We start from the raw sequence: 18,303 nt of genomic DNA, 5'->3' as shown, positions 1-18,303 counted from the left end.
TGGAAAGCATTGAAAAAGAACGTAAAAAGGATTGCCACCGATGTGAAATTTTCTTCAATCCCAGCCAAGGTAAATAATTCAAACTGGATCATTTTGTCTCGAAGAAATTAGCCTTTGATGGACTCAAATTAAAAGTAACTCCATTCCTTTGCAAAACACGGACTTTAGAATGAAAAGCAAGAGTCCTTTTTTATCTATAAACATTAAGATACTGTTTCCTTTGTCTCGCTCAATCCGCTATTATAACATATAGTAGTTTGGGACACTAACTGAATTAATGTAATTTCCATACTGTAGTTGCACCTACCATTACATTTCATGCCATTTCCAACCCAGCCTTCTTTGCAAGTACACTTGAAGCTTCCTGGGACATTGACACATGAAGCATGCAGGTCACAATTGTGAGCACCAATTTCACATTCATCCACATCTGCATAGAAATGATAAGAAAAGTGCAGTTCAACATTGCTATATTAAAATACTGCAAACAGAAACTTCAGTTCTCCATTTCTTAGCTTAACTTTTTGCTAGACAAAGAATAATAAAACGGAGAAGGAGTGGTCTTATGGTACGATCTTTGGAGATATAATCTATGTGCAGTTCTAGACTCAGTGAAAGCTCTTTGGCAAAGTATAAACTTACTGTGTGTCTCAGGAATGTACAATAACCAAGCAAATACTTAGACGCATGTATGCTCTGTCTGAGGAGCTGCACACATTGTCAAAATAAATAAATATATATTATAAAAATTATTCATAGCTTATTCTAAATATAAGCTGTCAGAAAGCTGAAAAGTCTCTTTTACTCAGGCATGGTGGATGGATGGTAGAAATACTTTAGGTAAAGAAGCAATCCAAGCCGTTTTTCTTAATTGCTCTTAATTTTTTTAATACAGGATTTAAGCAGGGGGTCTCCGGAGCTGAACCCCACTGATCTGAGCTCCAGGACCCCCTGCTTCTGGAGGTATTTATCTCCATAGTGGGTGCCGGTAGCCACAGTAGGGTTCACATTATGTCTGCTACGGGTCTACAGGAAGCTGTGACGTCCCCTGGTGCAGCTTTCTATTGTCCCATGTGATGCTGGAGCTTTAAACTGCAGAAAACTGAAGGCGACACCGACACCCCCTTCTGAGGTAAGTATCTCCAGAAGCAGGGGTTCCGCCCGGAGCTAAAATTAATGGGGTTCAGATCCGGAGACCCCCTACTTCAATCCTGTATTTGCTATTAGGCTATACATTCTACAACCTTGATAGTATTTCTCAAGTAATGGTTATAATATATCTTTCAGATTAGGGGAAAGTAGTGTCAACATGCTCTTCTAATATATGTAATAAAAAAAAGATCATCTGTATGCAATTCAACCAGTGGTGAAGACATTACGTTATTTAGCAGGGGTTCAATATTGCAATTATAAAAAGGAGAGGTTTTGGCCAATTTTCCTAAAAAATATGGATTTATCAGCTTCAACTATTAGCAGTTTAGAAATCTTACTCAAAAGAATACAACAATTGGTGCTTGGTTACTTTTTCTTCACTATAGAAGAGTTCTAGTACCTATATTGATGGGAAAAATAGTTACATTCTTTGCAGATTGTGACCTTTCAAAGCCTTGAAAGTTCATACTTAAGACCACTTACTGTATCTTAAATCGCATCCCCCACTATGGGAAGTACCCCATACAGTAGGAAGTGCAAATCTCGGAGTGAAATGTGTAGGGTGGAGCAGATTGGGGGGCAGTCGTCCTTCCTCCCCTCCTGTGAGCTGACACCGGAAAATGACTTTCTCTGCACCTCCTCTCCGGTGACATCTTCAACCCAGAAGCACAGTCGCATGTTGGAACAGGAGGATCAGAGAGTCGGTGAATGCCGGAGGGAGGTCCTTGGACGGTGTGCCATCAGACCCTGGGTGGTCTAAATGCTTTTACATTCCGGGAGCATGTGAGTGTATTTACACTGCTCTGGGGTATATTTTAATTTTATAAAAATGTTTTTGCACTATGTTTTCTAGATTCTTCTCTCTACATATTCAATGAGAGTTTGAACCCAAAACGTCATAAAAGAAAAGACTCAAGATCCTACAAAATCATTCATGTATTTTAAAAACATCTGATTCTTTCTGACTGGGCAATTTAAAGCATTTTGATTACTTGGCTAATAGTTTTTTTTAGCAATTTTGCACTATGTATACTTGTTTTTTTTAATGAACCCTGAGAGAGTTTGAACCTTGGATCTGTTGCTGCCTTAAGAACATTTATGAATATATTTAAACTTGGTCGGAAAAAAAAACGTCAACATAGTGAAAAATTGAAAGCTAGCACAAATCCATGCATATTATAATTATGTACCTGTGCATCCAGTTGTTCCCTTTTTAACCGAATATCCAACCTGACAGTGGCATACAAAGGATCCTTTGGTATTTTCGCAATCCCCAAACATGCAAATATTGGAATTTATGTCACACTCATTAACATCTGTAAATGCAAGAAAACATGAGTTCCACAATATATTATTGACATTAATTATCATAAACAGAAACATGAATTTAGACTGGCTCACTGATGTTAACCAAATCAAGAGGAACTTAAAACATCTTGTGCGGAAAGAGTTAAATGAACAATTACTGTATTCTGCTTTGAAATGGAAAGCAACACTGTCATATTGTTCTTAAGCAGTTCAATTACAGTAGTGTAGAATGCAAAAACACAAACGGCCAACATTTCACTATCGTCTTAATGTAACCTCTTTGGTTTATACTGTTCTATGGTAATTCAGTGTTTGGTTCTTATGGTCCTTGCCCATTATGAAATACATAATCCATATTTTATGAAACCTTTGCAATGGACAATTGGTTTCTAAAGTATTGATTACTGTATATGATTCACAACCTAAGACCTCCAGACTCACAGTTAAATAGTACAATAAATACAAGCTAGTCAAGTTTCACTTATTGGAAGCATTTCCCAAATGAAAGCTTCCTCATTCAAGTTTAACATACTGTAGATATCAATACAGTTTCAGTCTTTAAAGTCAAACTTGGTCTTTATGTAAATAGCAGTGATCAAATAAAATAAATGAGAAATATGGTGTGGTAATCTAAAGGTTAAAAAACATACAGTAAGCCCAGGGGCTAACACAGAAAAGACTTCTACATTAGTTGACAAAGTAGACATAACGACGTTCAAGGTTCAACTGAATACCAGAATATGTTTTAGATTTACATTCATCATATTTGGTATCTCATGAAAAAAATGATTGACATCTATATACTGTCATTAAGACTCAATTATTATGACCTGCTTGCAACAATTACACAGTCTCAGGTTTTCTTAGAACAAGTACTACTGTTTTAAAACTAGCACAGTCTTGACAGAATGCAGGAATATTTAAGAAGAAAATGTAATTGTAGCAAATGTTATAGAAATAAAAACATAGAAATCTAGCTATTTAGTCAATAGTAGAAAATAAGCTAGTACATGAAGTACTGTAAGTGCAATGATGTAATGTACTGTTTCCCCTGCCAAACCCCCCCCAAATTTTTATAATATGTTGGGTTAGGGTACAGGAACAAAAAAAACTCAAATAAAGGCTGAAACGTTATCTTGGATTTCATCTGGTGGTTTAGGTGGAACACAAATTGGGATATAGTAATACAAATCCGAAACAGTTACAGTAATATGGGAAGAGTATTCATCTTGACAGATGTTATTCTGCCAACCCATGATATGCAGTATTTATTCCATTCATTCCTCTAAGTCTTTATTCAATTAAGAGAATTGCTCAGGATAATTTACCTTATAAAGTTCAGAATATTGTGTGTAAGATGTACACCCAAATATTTAATATGATCCTTTCTCCATCTAAAGTTAAAATTGAGCTTAAACAGTTTTAACGTTCCTGCCTCAACACCAACGCCAAAGTCCTCAGACTTTTAATTATTTATCTTATAGTGTAAGAATTGGTTGAATTTAGATATTTCGTCAGTAAGGTAAGGGAGAGATGCCAAGGGATGTGTGAGAAAGAGAAAAATATCATCCGCATATAGGGGGGGCCTGTTCACTAAACTTCGATACGTTTGTGGCAATATGGAACGTGTTGGCATGTTCCTACAAAACGATATGAAATTTGTGTAAAAACGGTATTCACTAAAGTAAATCGCATTTTATGTACCGTTTGTTACAAAAATGACGTACAGCACTAGTTTGTATTTGCTGTAGGTGCAAAATGAACTTAACGTTCATCACCCTGCACAGCTCTTACAGGCGATTGTGCTGTTTAATTTCATTTTTAAATCCAGAGACGAACTGCATTCATTTCAGGTCTAGAGACCCCCTGCTTCCCGAGTTACAGGCTTCCGTATGGGGTGCCGATATCTCCTGCAAGTTTAAATGTCCCATGTCATGGCCCATGGGAACGTGATATTTAAACTTGCAGGAGATAACAGCACTCCATACTCGGGCCTGTAGCTCGGGAAGCAGGGGGTGCTCGGACATCAAAGTAATGTGGTTCAGCATTCAAGCCTATTTACAAAAAAACTAAAATACAAGACAATCTTCATTACCTTAATGGCTAACCGCTAAGGTAATGAAGGGGTTAAACAGCAGTACCTCATTTGTTAGTGGTAGAGGGGGTGGGTGAAGGTTGTAGTTGCTCCATGGTGGGTGGTTAGGCTTCCCAGGAGGGGCTAGCCCCTCCTTTACCTTAGCTGTTACAACCACTAAGGTAAAGGAGGGGATAACCTGTCCTGTGAGGCATAACTACCCAACCCGGGTCAACTACCCCCTTTACCCACCCCTCCTACCCCCAACAAACCCCCACCCCCACCACACAGGAATTGTCAAAAGCACTATAGCCAAATATGGATAATAGCTCTATTGGACATTCCAATATACAGTACTGCACATTCAAATAAATTACAATACAAATGACAATATAATAAAAAAATAACTAACCATTTAATCCATTAATTGTAACTGTAGTTATCTTATCTATGCCCTCATAGCAGAATAGATAGTCACATTGGAAATCAATGGGCAAGCTACTACCCTCTCCTCTACTCTGAACAACCCCCCACCCCCACCACACACAGTAATGGGCAAAAGCCCTATTAGCCATATGTGGTTAATAGCCCTTTTGCCCATTCAAAATAAATCAATAGCTAGCCACTCTATAGTAAATAAAAGTGGTAGTTGCCCCTTCCAGAATAAAGGCCATCCTTGTACTCCTCTTCCGTGTCACTAACATGTACAATTAAACACTAGCTACTGGCTAGCAACCCCTTAATTACTTTAGCGGATAGTAACTGCTATGGTAATTAAGGGGTTTAACCCCTCTACCCACCCAGGAGGCCTAACCACCCTCCTCAGTGAACCTACCCCCATCCTCTCTACGCCATCACCACACACACAAATGGGCAAAAGCTCCAGTAGCCAAATATGGCTAATAGCACTTTTGCCCATTTGTGATGCCCAATTTTTAAAAATGAAATACACATAACAATACATTAAAAACAAACACTAGCCAGGAAATTAATTGATTGTCACAATGGTTACCTATGCCCTCATCAGGGCATAGATAGCTGCATTGGCATTGAATAGGCACCCTATAATGAAAGATATTTAAATTAAAAACACATTACAATACAATTAAACTAAACAGTAGCCCAAACATGTATTGATTTGTTTCTGTGGTTATCTATGCCATCAACGGAGGCACAGATAGCCACATGGGCAATCAATGAGCACTTTATAGTAAATCAAAGTGATTATTTTCCTTGTCGGGATAAAGGCTCATCCTTCTCATCCAACTGGGCACCAACAACTCTTGATCAACGAAGCAATGATCCTCAGCTTGAAGTACAGCATGATGCGCAGAAGTCCACGATCTTCCGTTGCTTGAAGAGGAGACACCAGTGAGTAGATCTTATTTTTCTCTTTTTTGAATAGATCCAGGAGATGTTGCCATGCCATCTTCCTCCTGTCAAATGAGACATGACAGGCCTGATATATGGCCTGTGACATCACATTTAACAGACACATGGTACATCCACCAATTCAATTGGTGGATGTACCCTGTGTCTAGGCATCATGTTTGGCAGAGAATGACTTCTCTACCAAAATTGATGGAATCACATGGTACATCCACCAACTGAACTGGTGGGTGTACCATGTGATGCTTTCCATTTTTCGGTTATCTGACATCACCTTAAAGGGATGGAAGCATATGGTACCTGATTGGATGGCTTCCCTCCCTTTAAGGTGACATCACATCACTCCAAAAAACGGCATCACATGGTACATCCGCCAATCGGAATGGTGGATGTACAATGTATCTGTCAAATGTGACATCCCAGACCTTATATAAGGATTTTCACGTCTTATTAGACAGAATGGCAACATCTTCTATACCTGTTGAAGAGATGAAAGAAGATAAGAAAAAAAGAAAAAAAAAAAAGATGTACTCATCGGGACTTCTCTTCATGCAACTAAGGACTGTGGACTTCTGTGCATCATGCTCCTCTTCAACTTTGGCACCAACAACTCTTGACCAACAAAGCAATGATCATCAGCTTGATGAGCACCGCTGATACTTGATTGGAGAATAATCCGTTTTTTTGAAGGCATGAGCCTTCATTCCGCCAAGGGTAAGATACACATGTATTGTATTTTATTTAATTGCAATTTGTTTTAGAGTGCCCATTGATTGCCAATGTGGTTATCTGTCCCCCCCATTGAGGACATACAGTAGGTAACCGCAGTTGCAATCAATGGATGTATTTGCTATTTTTTTTGTTTGTATTGTACTGTAATGTTTATTTTATTTAATTGTGGTTTTTTTATGGTGCCCATTTGTTGGGGGTAGAGGTGGTAGATATTAGGGTGGCTATTGGTTGCCAATGTGACTATCAATGCCCCCATTGAGGGCATAGATAACCACAGTGACAATCAATGGGTTAAATGGCTAGTGTTTGTTTTCATAGTATTGTAATCTGTTTTGTGTTTTATTTTATTGGCCCATATGGAATATTTGAATGGGCAAAAGCACTATTAGCCATATTTGGCTACTAGGGCTATTGCCCAATTCCTGTGTGATGTTGGTGGTAAAGGGGGCGAGTTAAGGGGGTAGTTGACCCACAGTGGGTGGTTAGGCATTGTGGGAGGGGTTAATCCTTTCATTACCTTAGCGATTGCAGTCACTAAGTTAAGGGAAGGGTTAACCCCTCCCGAGAGGCCTAATCACCCACCCTGGGGAAACTATGAAGGTGGTATTTGGCCCGGGGTGGGAAGTAAGGCCTCCTAGGTGGGTAGTGGGAGTGGTTAACCCTTCAGGCAACCCTTCTGGGAGGCCTAAATGCCCACCCTTGTGCTACTACAACTTTCACCTACGTCCTCTACTGCCAACAAACCAGGAACTGTTATTTGACCACTTCATTACCTTAGCGGTTAGCCACTAAGGTATTGAAGGTCACCTGTTATTTTATTTTTATTGCATAGGATTGATGTAAGGGGTCCCCGGAGCTGAAACGAACGTGGGTCAGCTCGGGAGACCCCCTTGCTTCAATCCTATGTAACAAAAATAAAAGAAACTCTGTCTGATGCAAATCGCGATTCTGATCTCGGCACCCTTTAGGTGATGATAAAAAATAGCGAGTATTTAACCCCCGATTTGCATATCGGAACTTAGTGAAGAACAGTTACTTGAAAAAAATACAAGTTTGGGCATATTTTGAGCTTCCGCACGGCTTGTCAGAGCAAGAGTGCTAACGATCGTTAAAAAGCCTTTTACAAGCAATTTTGCCATGTTATCGAAGCTTTGTGAATAGCTACACATGCAAAATTGCTTGTAAATTGCACTTAACAAGCGTTAAGTCACTTATCAAAATTTAGTGAATCGGCCCTATAATGGTATTTTGTATTCTTTAGAATATTTGACAAGATCTAAAATATTAACATTGTTTTGAATTTTGCTTGCTAAGGGTTCTAGACTAAGACAAAAGTGGCGATAGCAAGCACACCTGCCTTGCACCATTACTAATGTGAATTACATAAGGAGTATTTCCAGCCATTGTAAACATGACACATGGCTTTTCATATAGGGCTTTAATTACAATCAAGAAGGGTCCCCAGATACCAAACATTTTTTATGTTGTGAACATATACCCAGGGGTGGGATTCAGCTGGTTCGCACCGGTTCTTGCAAACCTGTTTCTAAAATTTTCAAAGTTCGCCGAACCGGTGCGACTGGCCCTTAATTCCCCCTCTAAGACTCCGTTCTGCGTCCTGCGCATCTAGCTGTGAGAGAAACAGAGCCTAGCTGTGCGAGGACCCGATGGGGAGAGCCAGGCTCTTGCTACAGACTTTCACGGCGCCGCGTCAGGGGAGAAGTATTGAAGTTGCAGAGTTCAGTTGCACAAACACACTCCAGAACCCTTGGCTGGTGCATCACGCGATCCATGCTGGTTGAAGAGTAGTTGGCCAGCCTTGCTCTTCTGGTTCTGGCTCTTCTCCTTAACTCTTCTGGTTATCAGGTGTGTGTGGCTTCGTTAAACGCCAGGTGATATAACGGCGGGAGCAGCAGTGGTTAGTCTAAAGTTCATATTGTTAGGTGGAATGGATGACTGGTATATCACACTCCTCCCAAAAGAACCAGAGAACATTATGTTCGCATAGGAACTTCTCCAGTGTGTCATTCTTTTTTTGGTTTAACTCCTCCAGTGGGATCCACAATGCACCAGCACTGAAATTATTAATCTTCATGATACACCCTATTAAATGTCTGATACATTAGTTAAACCCTTCCATACTAGAGGTGTTAGTATAGTTAAAAGTGATTAAATCAACCACCCCTTAAACTCTGTTAAACCACTGATAATGTCAATAGTTATCTCAATTGACCAATGATTGCTAATATTCCTAAATAAGGGCTTGTCCAAGCTGAGAACGTGCATGCATGTACGCTCGCAGTCAGCGCAATCAAACACATTGCAACAATGTGTTTGACCAGTGTGCGCAAGCTTGCTGCTTGGCAAGACAAATTCTTTTGAATTTGTCGCGCTTGCCCATGTCAGCCAATGAGGGCAAACCCCCCCTGCGCATGCAACTATGGTGAGAGAGAACCTGTTGCTAAAATTTCTGAATCCCACCATTGCATATACCCCCATATATTTACCCCATACCCGAACAAAGTTCTTTTCAGTGTCCAATGATATCATCAAGGTATAATGTATAATAACAAAATACATTTTTATACTGTACATATAATATTTTAAAAATACTTTCCATTTGTTAAATAAAAGCAGTAGTCACTAATTACAATCTCTCTAAAGCACTTATTCGTCTGCAATTATGTATCTGAATAATGCATGACATTTACATTTACTATTTCATGACAAGCAGTAATTTTCTTTATTTCCCTGTCACATACAGTAGTTTAATCTCCCTCTCTCCTAGTCTCAGTCTCCGTAAGAGTCCTTGTAACAGGGATTTATCCCTGTTTAAATAAAGCTGCCTCTAGTGGTCTGAGAAATCCATCAGGGAGCTGGTTAATTGCAGGTAATCAATTAACCAATAGAAAAAATAGTAGCAAAAGCGTGCGCTGCTCACCGGTAGTAATTAGAAACACCAAGCGCAATCAATGATAAAAATGAGAGGTTAATGAATAAAAGCTTAAGTACACATGACACACCAACTCTGACTCGTTTCGTTCACGTGTACTTACACTTATGTACATTAAACTCTCCGTTTTTTCATTAATTGTACTACTGGCGAGTGGTGCACCGCCTTTGCTACAATTTTTTATATTTCGTGATTCCTGGTTGGAGCACGCTGTTTCTATGATCCGGATCCATGGCTTTTCATTCCTGCGGCATCAGTATAGTGAGTATCTACCTGTCACATGGCACCAGAGACTGTGTGGGACACAAGGGGCTGCGGTGCAGTAGGTTGTAGGTCTGCCGAAGGATATACCTGAGAGTGAGTTCATCTGCTTCTCTGTTTCCTTCTCCCACCATACTCACCCCCCCTCTGTATGTTAGTCTGCAGCACACTAAGAGTCTCTGTGAAGCATTTTCATAAACAGCCGGACCGGGATCATTTATATAATAAGATTCATTTTATCCACATACCGACAGCTCTGGAGCACTAGCTATAGGGGTAAACCCCATCCATTACTAATCAATTAACCAGCTTCACCTGGGTAATCAGAGGAGGGTAAAAAAAACCCTGCTGGGGACAGACCATGAGTGTCGTTAGCACAGACACACTGTGCTGACAGAGGAGATTAAGTCTTGAGCACACAGAAGGGCTGTGTGCTGAGAGGAAGACACCAGGAGACCAGATATATTCCTGGACACAGGAACCTGCCAGAGGCAGGGCCCTCAAGGGAGCAGCATGACTGCAACACTTACTTCTGAAGTTTGCCTGGAGAAACCGGAGATGCCGAACCAGCATACTCAGATAAGACTTTCATATATATTATGCCCTGATAATATGTTATGTGCTTTGGACTGGGAACTGGCCTATCCAGCCAGTCAGATAGCTAGGGCATGTACTGTTTATTTAGTCTTCAAAGTGGAGTAGGTGTTTCTTTCTTTGTATCATGTTTTGCCTTAAACTGATGTTTAAAGTGCCAGGCTAAATAAAGCCATGTTTCATTTCCCCCAAATCAGTATCCCTGAGTATACCTCTGCACAGGTCTCTTACAGTCCTACATCTCATTCACGTCTTTAACTTGGCTTTCTCCTCTGGTTCTTTTCAATAAGCCTTCAAGCAATTCCTGATGCCTCGTCTTCCCCCTCTAGAAATGTTAGCTATCATACTGTTTTTCTCAGTAAGTCTTGAATCACATACACACATACATTTTCCAACTCTCATTCTCTCCATGACTCTCTACAGTCAGGCATGTGCACACACTACTGAAGCATTACAAACCAATGTTAGAATGTGTTCATACTGTAAGTGCTATTTCACAGTGGCACTTCCTTTCCTTACACATGTAATTGTTCCAATGGTGCATACTGTAGTTTTTTAGAGGCACAAGTCTCATAGTGATGTTTCTTTACTGATACATAGAAGGAAGCGGTGCTGATATCTTAAAGCTGCAGTTCAGGCAATATCCTGCATGTGTGTTTTTTTTAAAGAAATCTGTTCTGTAGTAGGAAAAAATACTTTTAGCATTTTCTGTTTTAAAAAAACAACTTTGAAAGACCAATTTTCTTGTATTCTATTTTAACAAGCATGTTTGTTGCTATAGCAACCATTTACATTCCCCAGATCTAAAGATGTTGCCAAACTTTGCCGCTCAATAGACAGAGAACGAATTGACCGGCAGCAAGGCAGTTCTTTAGGTAAGTAGAGATTGCCCACATGAAACTACTGAAGTAAAAAAAAAACTAAAAAAAAACATAAAACGGGAGCTTGAACTGCAGCTTTAAGATTTAGATTTACAGTAAATTAGCCATTTTTTATGAATCCAACTTATTTTGAGAAGAAATAAGGAGTCATTTTCAAAAGTGTCTGGCAGCAGCACTTCCATCCCTGCTGCAGCATAGAAACTAAATGACTATGCATGGGGACCTGTGTATTAAACACTCTTCTAAAAGGAAGAGACGTGTCTCAAACATTATTTACATATTTAATATTTGCAGTTTATTAAGACACCATCCTTTGTCTCTAACTGCCTCTCTGTAATATTTTTCTGGATGTGTTACCATCTCCTACAACTCAACATGTCCAAGACAAAGTTATTGATTATGCCACAACAGGCTTGTCCTAGATCTATTCAATCCTTTGGGACACCGTGCAGTCATGAAACACATTCAGTGTGGCAATTGGCCTAGGTCTCCTCTACCCTCTTCTGTAAATAACTCATTGTATGCAATGCTCCTCATGGTATTTTATGACCTGCCAATGTTCTCGGTACTGAATGAATTAAAAGGAGAGAATAAAAACACGACTCCATTTATTTTCCATTTTGGTTCCAACATTTATAGTAGGTGTTAAGACAAAGCCCTTGTTATATGCTAACCACTTTAATTTGATTTGCAATGTGTTTCCTTTGCTATGCAATGTGTTGCAGCCTCTTCTGGCAGCAAAGGGGTTAGCAGACCATATAGTGTTTCTAATAACCTGATGACATTACCAGCATCTGGATTAGGGGAAACCGAGGGATTAGGCAATCCCCAAGATGCGGAGGCGACTACTTCTTTTTTCAGTAATTTTATTTAAAAAAAAAAAAACATTCTATCTAAATGTCTGACACAGAGAGTTACCCAAACTTTTTTCTGTCCCCAACACATTAAACAGTGCAAAAACTGTAGATATTCAGATTTTAGACACTGACATATAAATTAGCATACTATACTTTATTATAATTTACAGCTTCCTTTCCCCAACTTCAGACTGTTGTATTACAAGGCTTATGCAATCAATATTTTTTTAATTATGAGACAGTGAACCCACTCAAGTGCAACTATATAATTTTCTTCTTAACCCACACGGCATTAAACGGATGATGGATAAATATTTATAAGGTTAAAATGTATGTGACATGCCTAGTTCTTGTCAAATTATTTTATAAAGGTTACCGTGGAAATATTTGCAAACAAAGTAATCTGATGTTTAGGGTGGGGTTTGCTGCCCTTGCTGTCTGTCTGCCTATCTTCTCACTCATTTGTTCTATCAGTGGCCTTTCTAGTTAGTTATTTTAGATACAAGAGGCTGTCCAAATCTGATCAGTGAGATGTACAGTAGCAGATTGACAATTACTCTCCTTTCGGAGTTCTTAGTAAATGTAAAGTTTCCACAGCATACAAATAATTTTAAATACATACACAGTACCTAGAGAGGCACTTACTAACCACTGTGGTTAGGCACTCTAATCCATTGCACTTAGGTTTTTTACCCAGTCCCTGAAGGTGTCTTTGATTACTACAGTATTTTGACCCAGAAACTCTGAACTATGTTAACTCCTTAATGAGGTGCTACCTGCTTAAGTGCTAAGGGGGATCCCTCAAAACTCTGAAAAGAGGCGTTAAGGTCTGTCCTATTGGTAACATGGCCTGTGGTTAATTTTAGCGGCCGTTAATGATAATTGTATCTAAATAAAAGTGGAAAACCTCAACACATATCCCCGGTAGGTCGTTAAAGTTAAGGCACGGCTAAATGCAATTTTGTTTGTCATAGCTGAACCTGGCGTTAAGTACTTCCAGCACCTGGAGCCATGTTGCAGAAATTTGCGTGGCCTTGTCCATGGTGCTGAAGTAGCTCACTTTTGCCTCCTATATTGCCCGGGCTAGGTAAAAAAATTAGAGCAATAACCTATGTATGAACCCCTTAGAAACCATAGTGGCCATGAAGGCATGCATCATGGCGGGATCTCCTGAGTAAGCACGTTCAGTGTACATTATTGATGCTATAGAAAAACATACATATATCAATCTGATATATTTTAAAATGGGCATCTATCAACTAGTTAGAACCTATTAAACATAAATCATTGTTCATGTTGATCCTACATTGGTCTACACCTTAAAAGCAGCATTGAAGGTTTATATAATACATTTCGGACTTATTCACTTCTTATCATGCTGTATTTCAAAGTGCGAAATCAATTACCTTAAAACACACACACACACACACACACACACACACACACACACACACACACACACACACACACACACACACACACACAACCTTAACCCAACCGCACCTGAAGCCCAACTACAGTATAACACCATGTAAACTATACTGTAATTCTCAATAAGGACTCAGTACGCAATTTGCATAGCCGTGAATGATTACAGAGTGTCTATTCCTGAACAGAAGTTATTCGAAAATGTAGGTAAATTGTGCAACTTGAAAACAAAAGAAAAAAAGGGAGGAATGTGTGGTAAAAAACCCCAACTTTTAATCATTCTTTCCACAAACAGGGGCTTAGGTCTATAATTAATAGGGGATACGCCCAGAAAAAAAAGTTGAACCAATAATCAATAAGTAATACTGGGCAGTGCTCCTTTTCAAAGGTAAAACCTGTGTAACTTACTGGTTTCTTTGGACGCACCGGACGGATGATGCTCTAAGTGCATTACTGCAAACTGTGGCACACATTGACGGTCTTATCTGTACATTAGCAGAATTCCTGGACTTCGGTAGTACATATTGCTTACCAATACAGGTTTTCATATCCATGGAAGCCATAAACCCATCATAACATAGGCAGCGATATTCTCCAGGTATGTTTGTACACTGTCCTCCATCACAGATATCTGGGTTATCTTCACATTCATCAATATCTAGAATCAAATTGAAAGGCACACGATTACTAATATAACTTTGTCTGCGATGGCTCCATAGTGAATGCTGCTGTATACCCAAAACTATGGCAATCACTTTTTAATAGTATGAATGGTCATGTCTTGGCAGGAAATACTATACATAATAACAGCAAAAATAAATGTAAATATTTACACTGTGAAAAAATATGGATAAATATACTATATAAAACAATGAAATCATAGTATGCAGGCACTCCTGGAAAGCTTTTGAATGGCCAAAATGCCTGAATATTTCTCTGTTCCACTGTACTCAGGACGAATATGAGCTGTTATCAGGAGTGTCTCCTACATAAAATAATGTCAATAAACTCCAGGTCAGGGCTGTTATAAGGATTCAGGATCTTTTTTCCTATAAAAATATATATGGTATACATTCTCACAAGACAAGTTTTGAATAGAGCTTCCCTGCATATTAAATAAAGGCACCTGAGCTTTAATGTCCATGGGAATTTAGGCAAATATTTTATGAAAATTGGGTACTTTTGCACATAATTTAATTGACATTTTTTTTTTATTCTTTGGCCTTTCAGATTTTACACCCAGAATATAATTGACTTTTTCTAGGTTTTGCAAAGAACTTCAATCGTTCAAACTTTTAGAAGCAACTCGGGGAAAGTATGCACATTTTCATTATGTTTATTTTCATTTTAAGCCAGAGCAAGTCCCATTATTTAGGATTCAGAAATGGAAACTGTACATATTTTTAGCACCAGAATTTACAGCTCTGTTAGTAAATGAAAATAAACTTTTAGTTGTTACTGTATTTACTATTCACTAAAGTCTATAACATGTATAATTCCCTTCATTGATGTAGTTCATAGATCTACTGTCCGTATTGATCCTGGAGACCAATTAGATAAGTTGTAGGTTGCGGTAAATTTTAGTGGACCAACATTAGATTTGTTCACAAGTACAATTATAGTGCACAGAGCTTCCAAAACATCACAGGTTTCCTCAAGTGTTTCGTAAGCTCTGAATACTATTTCCTGCACAGCATGTAGAACTCTAATGTTGGTCCATTAAAAGGTATCATATACTACATTGAATCTTCCTTCAGTGCTCAAAGTGTTTACCCATGTACAAATACAATGCCAGATTAATAACAGTATAAGCATGTGGACTGGACTAAAACTACAGCATACTCTTAAAAACAATGAAAAAAAGACACAAATATGATGCAAAGTCTTAACTGCAGTTAAGTCCAATTCAAGTGCATGGAAGTTACGGTGCAGTAAGGGCTTTTATTAACCTTGGGCACTGATCGGCTGTGTTAATAATATGCAACAGTTCTTGGAAACTCACGATCGTTTCCTCAGAAGCAGATCACAGGAACAGTTGTGGTCTGTTTGGTGCAAAGTGAGGGAGATCATTTTACTTCATTCTCATTTAACCTGTCTTGTGCAGACAGCATATTTTTTCTATACAGACAGTGAATGGTCCTGGTTTAATTGCCTTATAAAAGAGATATTTATATATGATGCAGAGTTCAGATTGCAATCTTTGTTTTATATCTGATTTGAAATGTGTTAGTGGCAGTATTTGGGTCTCAATAACGGCTGCTCCCTTCCAAAACTAAAGTTACTGCACATGCAACACAAATATTATGTTTCACTTCTCATAAATGATCTAATGTTCTTTATGTCATGTTTCATTGTTTTAGGACCATCAAAATACTAAGGGATTGAAGAATGAGTTCTATGTTTATATTTGCCATATGCTAGTAACATATTACAATACCATATGACAATAATATATTATTTTTTACATTTCTGGAATTAAACGTGTCTGCTGTTTTAGAACAAATCTGTTAGATACTTTGCATGTTGTTTTTGTTGGAGATGGTCATATAGCAAGAGGCATTGCAAACAGGAATACATTTCTTACCTCCACAAGTCCTCATATCTGGCATCAGAGCATAGCCACCAAGGCAGCTGCATTCATAACCTCCCTCTGAGTTAGTACAATGGCTGTCACAGCCACCATTCATAATCACACACTCGTCGATATCTGAAAAAAAGGAAAGTTGTGACAGCAGTTTGTCAGCTTTTCTCAAAAAGACAAGTTAATGACAGTTAAACTATTGTCTCTCTACCACAGTATAATAGATAACCCCCATTAAGTCAAGAGTTCACTAATTTCCTCCTCAGATTAAACGTAACTAACGTGTAGATGAGAGCTTCTGTACGTTGAAAGTACTTTTCATTTACTTCAATTGCTCTGTGCCATACTGGGGCCTTATTACATCCTTATTTCCACCTGAAAATGCAGTAGTGAATTTGAATTTCATCACAAAATATCACAGGGGTCTGAGTGATATAACGTGTACAGTGATCATGTGTCAATGTAACTGCCCTGGAACAGGGTTGTTTATTTCTGTTCCACCCTTTGCAGTTTTGACTGCCAGCCTTCTCCATTTGGGATGTAAGATTTCCCTGCAGCAGTAACTCCGAGTGCATGTGGAAATGCTACATTTTAGATACATTTCCCCCTCCAGACTGCCAATAGCTGGTTCCCCTGACAACCTCTTTAGTCTTCCTAGCTGAGATGGTTTGTCTCAACTACTCTGTCTGTGTTCACAGTTAGCACAGTCCAGTCACCTTTCCTGTGTGACAGGAATCACATACTTCCTTTCCATCCAAGCAGGCTGAGTGAGTACACCTTCTTACCTATCCCTTGCAAGCCATCCATTTTTGACCTTCCCTTGATACAAAGCATTCCACATAGAGAAGCACTCTCTCACCACTCCACACCATCTACAAGTACCATTTATTTGCTGTGACTCTCCCAATAAAGTTAAGAAAATACATAAGGACTTGTTGTGCTTTCAAAGAGTGATGAGTTCAGCTATCTGGCCATACTTATATCCTGCATATAACCATTTGGCTCCAGAATAGTAACAATCCCTTTCAGTTACAGTACATCAGTAGTCACTATCATAAGATGTCTTGGGCTTACAGTGATAGTTTAATAAGCTAAGAACTGTTTCAATTTTTTTTATGAATCCTTTAACAACATCTAAACAGTTGGCAAGTTCTGATATAATCTCACGTGTATATTTATTTTGCATCTCTTTACCGTTTTGAACGCTGAGGTGAATTTGTTTTTTTTAGCAATAGTCATCAGGGTGCAGTGCAAGAATATAACATAACATACACTTACCAGTACAACCAAGTCTGTCTGGGGTTGCTTGGTATCCTGAGTTACAGGAACACTGATACACTCCAATCATGTTCACACATTTTCCATTTCTGCAGAGATTGTCACTGAGAGAACATTCATTGATATCTGCATGGAAGGTAGAACACATTTTCTTTTCAACAAACATGAACCTGCAGTAAAATTATTATATTGTGGCATGCAAGAAGGTCAACAATACCAATACAATCTTACGGATGACTCATTGTTAATGATATACACCCTTGAGTAATTTTACCAGCGCCACCATTATATCAGGATCTTAAAATCTGGACAAACAATTGCATCTCTTTCTCTCATATTTGCACAAATAATAATTACTTTTGTCTTGTCAGTAATCTGTTAAAATTTACTTTAAACTAATGGTTACACCATGATTAGTACTAAAGATATGTTCTGCCTATAAAATAGCCTATATTTCCATTGTCACAAAATGAACATATACTTTGCCCACAATGCAAATGTACAGATTTTAGTTTTCCTTTGATAAAGGATGGTTATCTCATTTATTTCTTCATCTTCCTATGTGTCATCATCCAAGCCTCCTTTTAGCTACAATTTTACAAGTGAGCTAATGCAGCAGTGTTTTTTTGAAACTTACCCAAGCAGGCATCCCCTGATGGCGTGAGTTCATGTCCGGGAGGGCAGTTGCAAAGAAAACTACCTTCAGTGTTCACACATTCTCCTCCCCTGCAAAGCAAAGGGTTTCGCTCACATTCATCTATGTCTGCAACAAAAAACAACAATATTGTTAGGGGTGTATGTGCTGCATGGGATTA

At 38.7% G+C, this 18,303-nt stretch overlaps 1 protein-coding gene across 4 annotated transcripts in view; it reads right to left on the bottom strand.

Annotated features, from left to right (window-relative positions):
• Nucleotides 1-18,303, bottom strand: part of FBN2 (fibrillin 2) — a 271,752-nt gene that overhangs the window by 92,239 nt on the left and 161,210 nt on the right. For all 4 annotated transcript variants that reach the window (XM_075600216.1, XM_075600224.1, XM_075600237.1 and 1 more), the window contains 6 exons: nucleotides 18,126-18,251; nucleotides 17,489-17,614; nucleotides 16,214-16,336; nucleotides 14,162-14,287; nucleotides 2,343-2,468; nucleotides 308-430 (listed from right to left, as the gene is read on the bottom strand). In XM_075600216.1, coding sequence (XP_075456331.1) covers nucleotides 308-430; nucleotides 2,343-2,468; nucleotides 14,162-14,287; nucleotides 16,214-16,336; nucleotides 17,489-17,614; nucleotides 18,126-18,251 — 750 coding nt within the window. The remainder of the gene's footprint in view (nucleotides 1-307; nucleotides 431-2,342; nucleotides 2,469-14,161; nucleotides 14,288-16,213; nucleotides 16,337-17,488; nucleotides 17,615-18,125; nucleotides 18,252-18,303) is intronic.

The sequence above is a fragment of the Ascaphus truei genome, chromosome 1 (assembly GCF_040206685.1).
Source record: "Ascaphus truei isolate aAscTru1 chromosome 1, aAscTru1.hap1, whole genome shotgun sequence".
NCBI lineage: Eukaryota > Metazoa > Chordata > Amphibia > Anura > Ascaphidae > Ascaphus > Ascaphus truei.
This window is presented reverse-complemented; position numbering and strand designations above follow the sequence as displayed.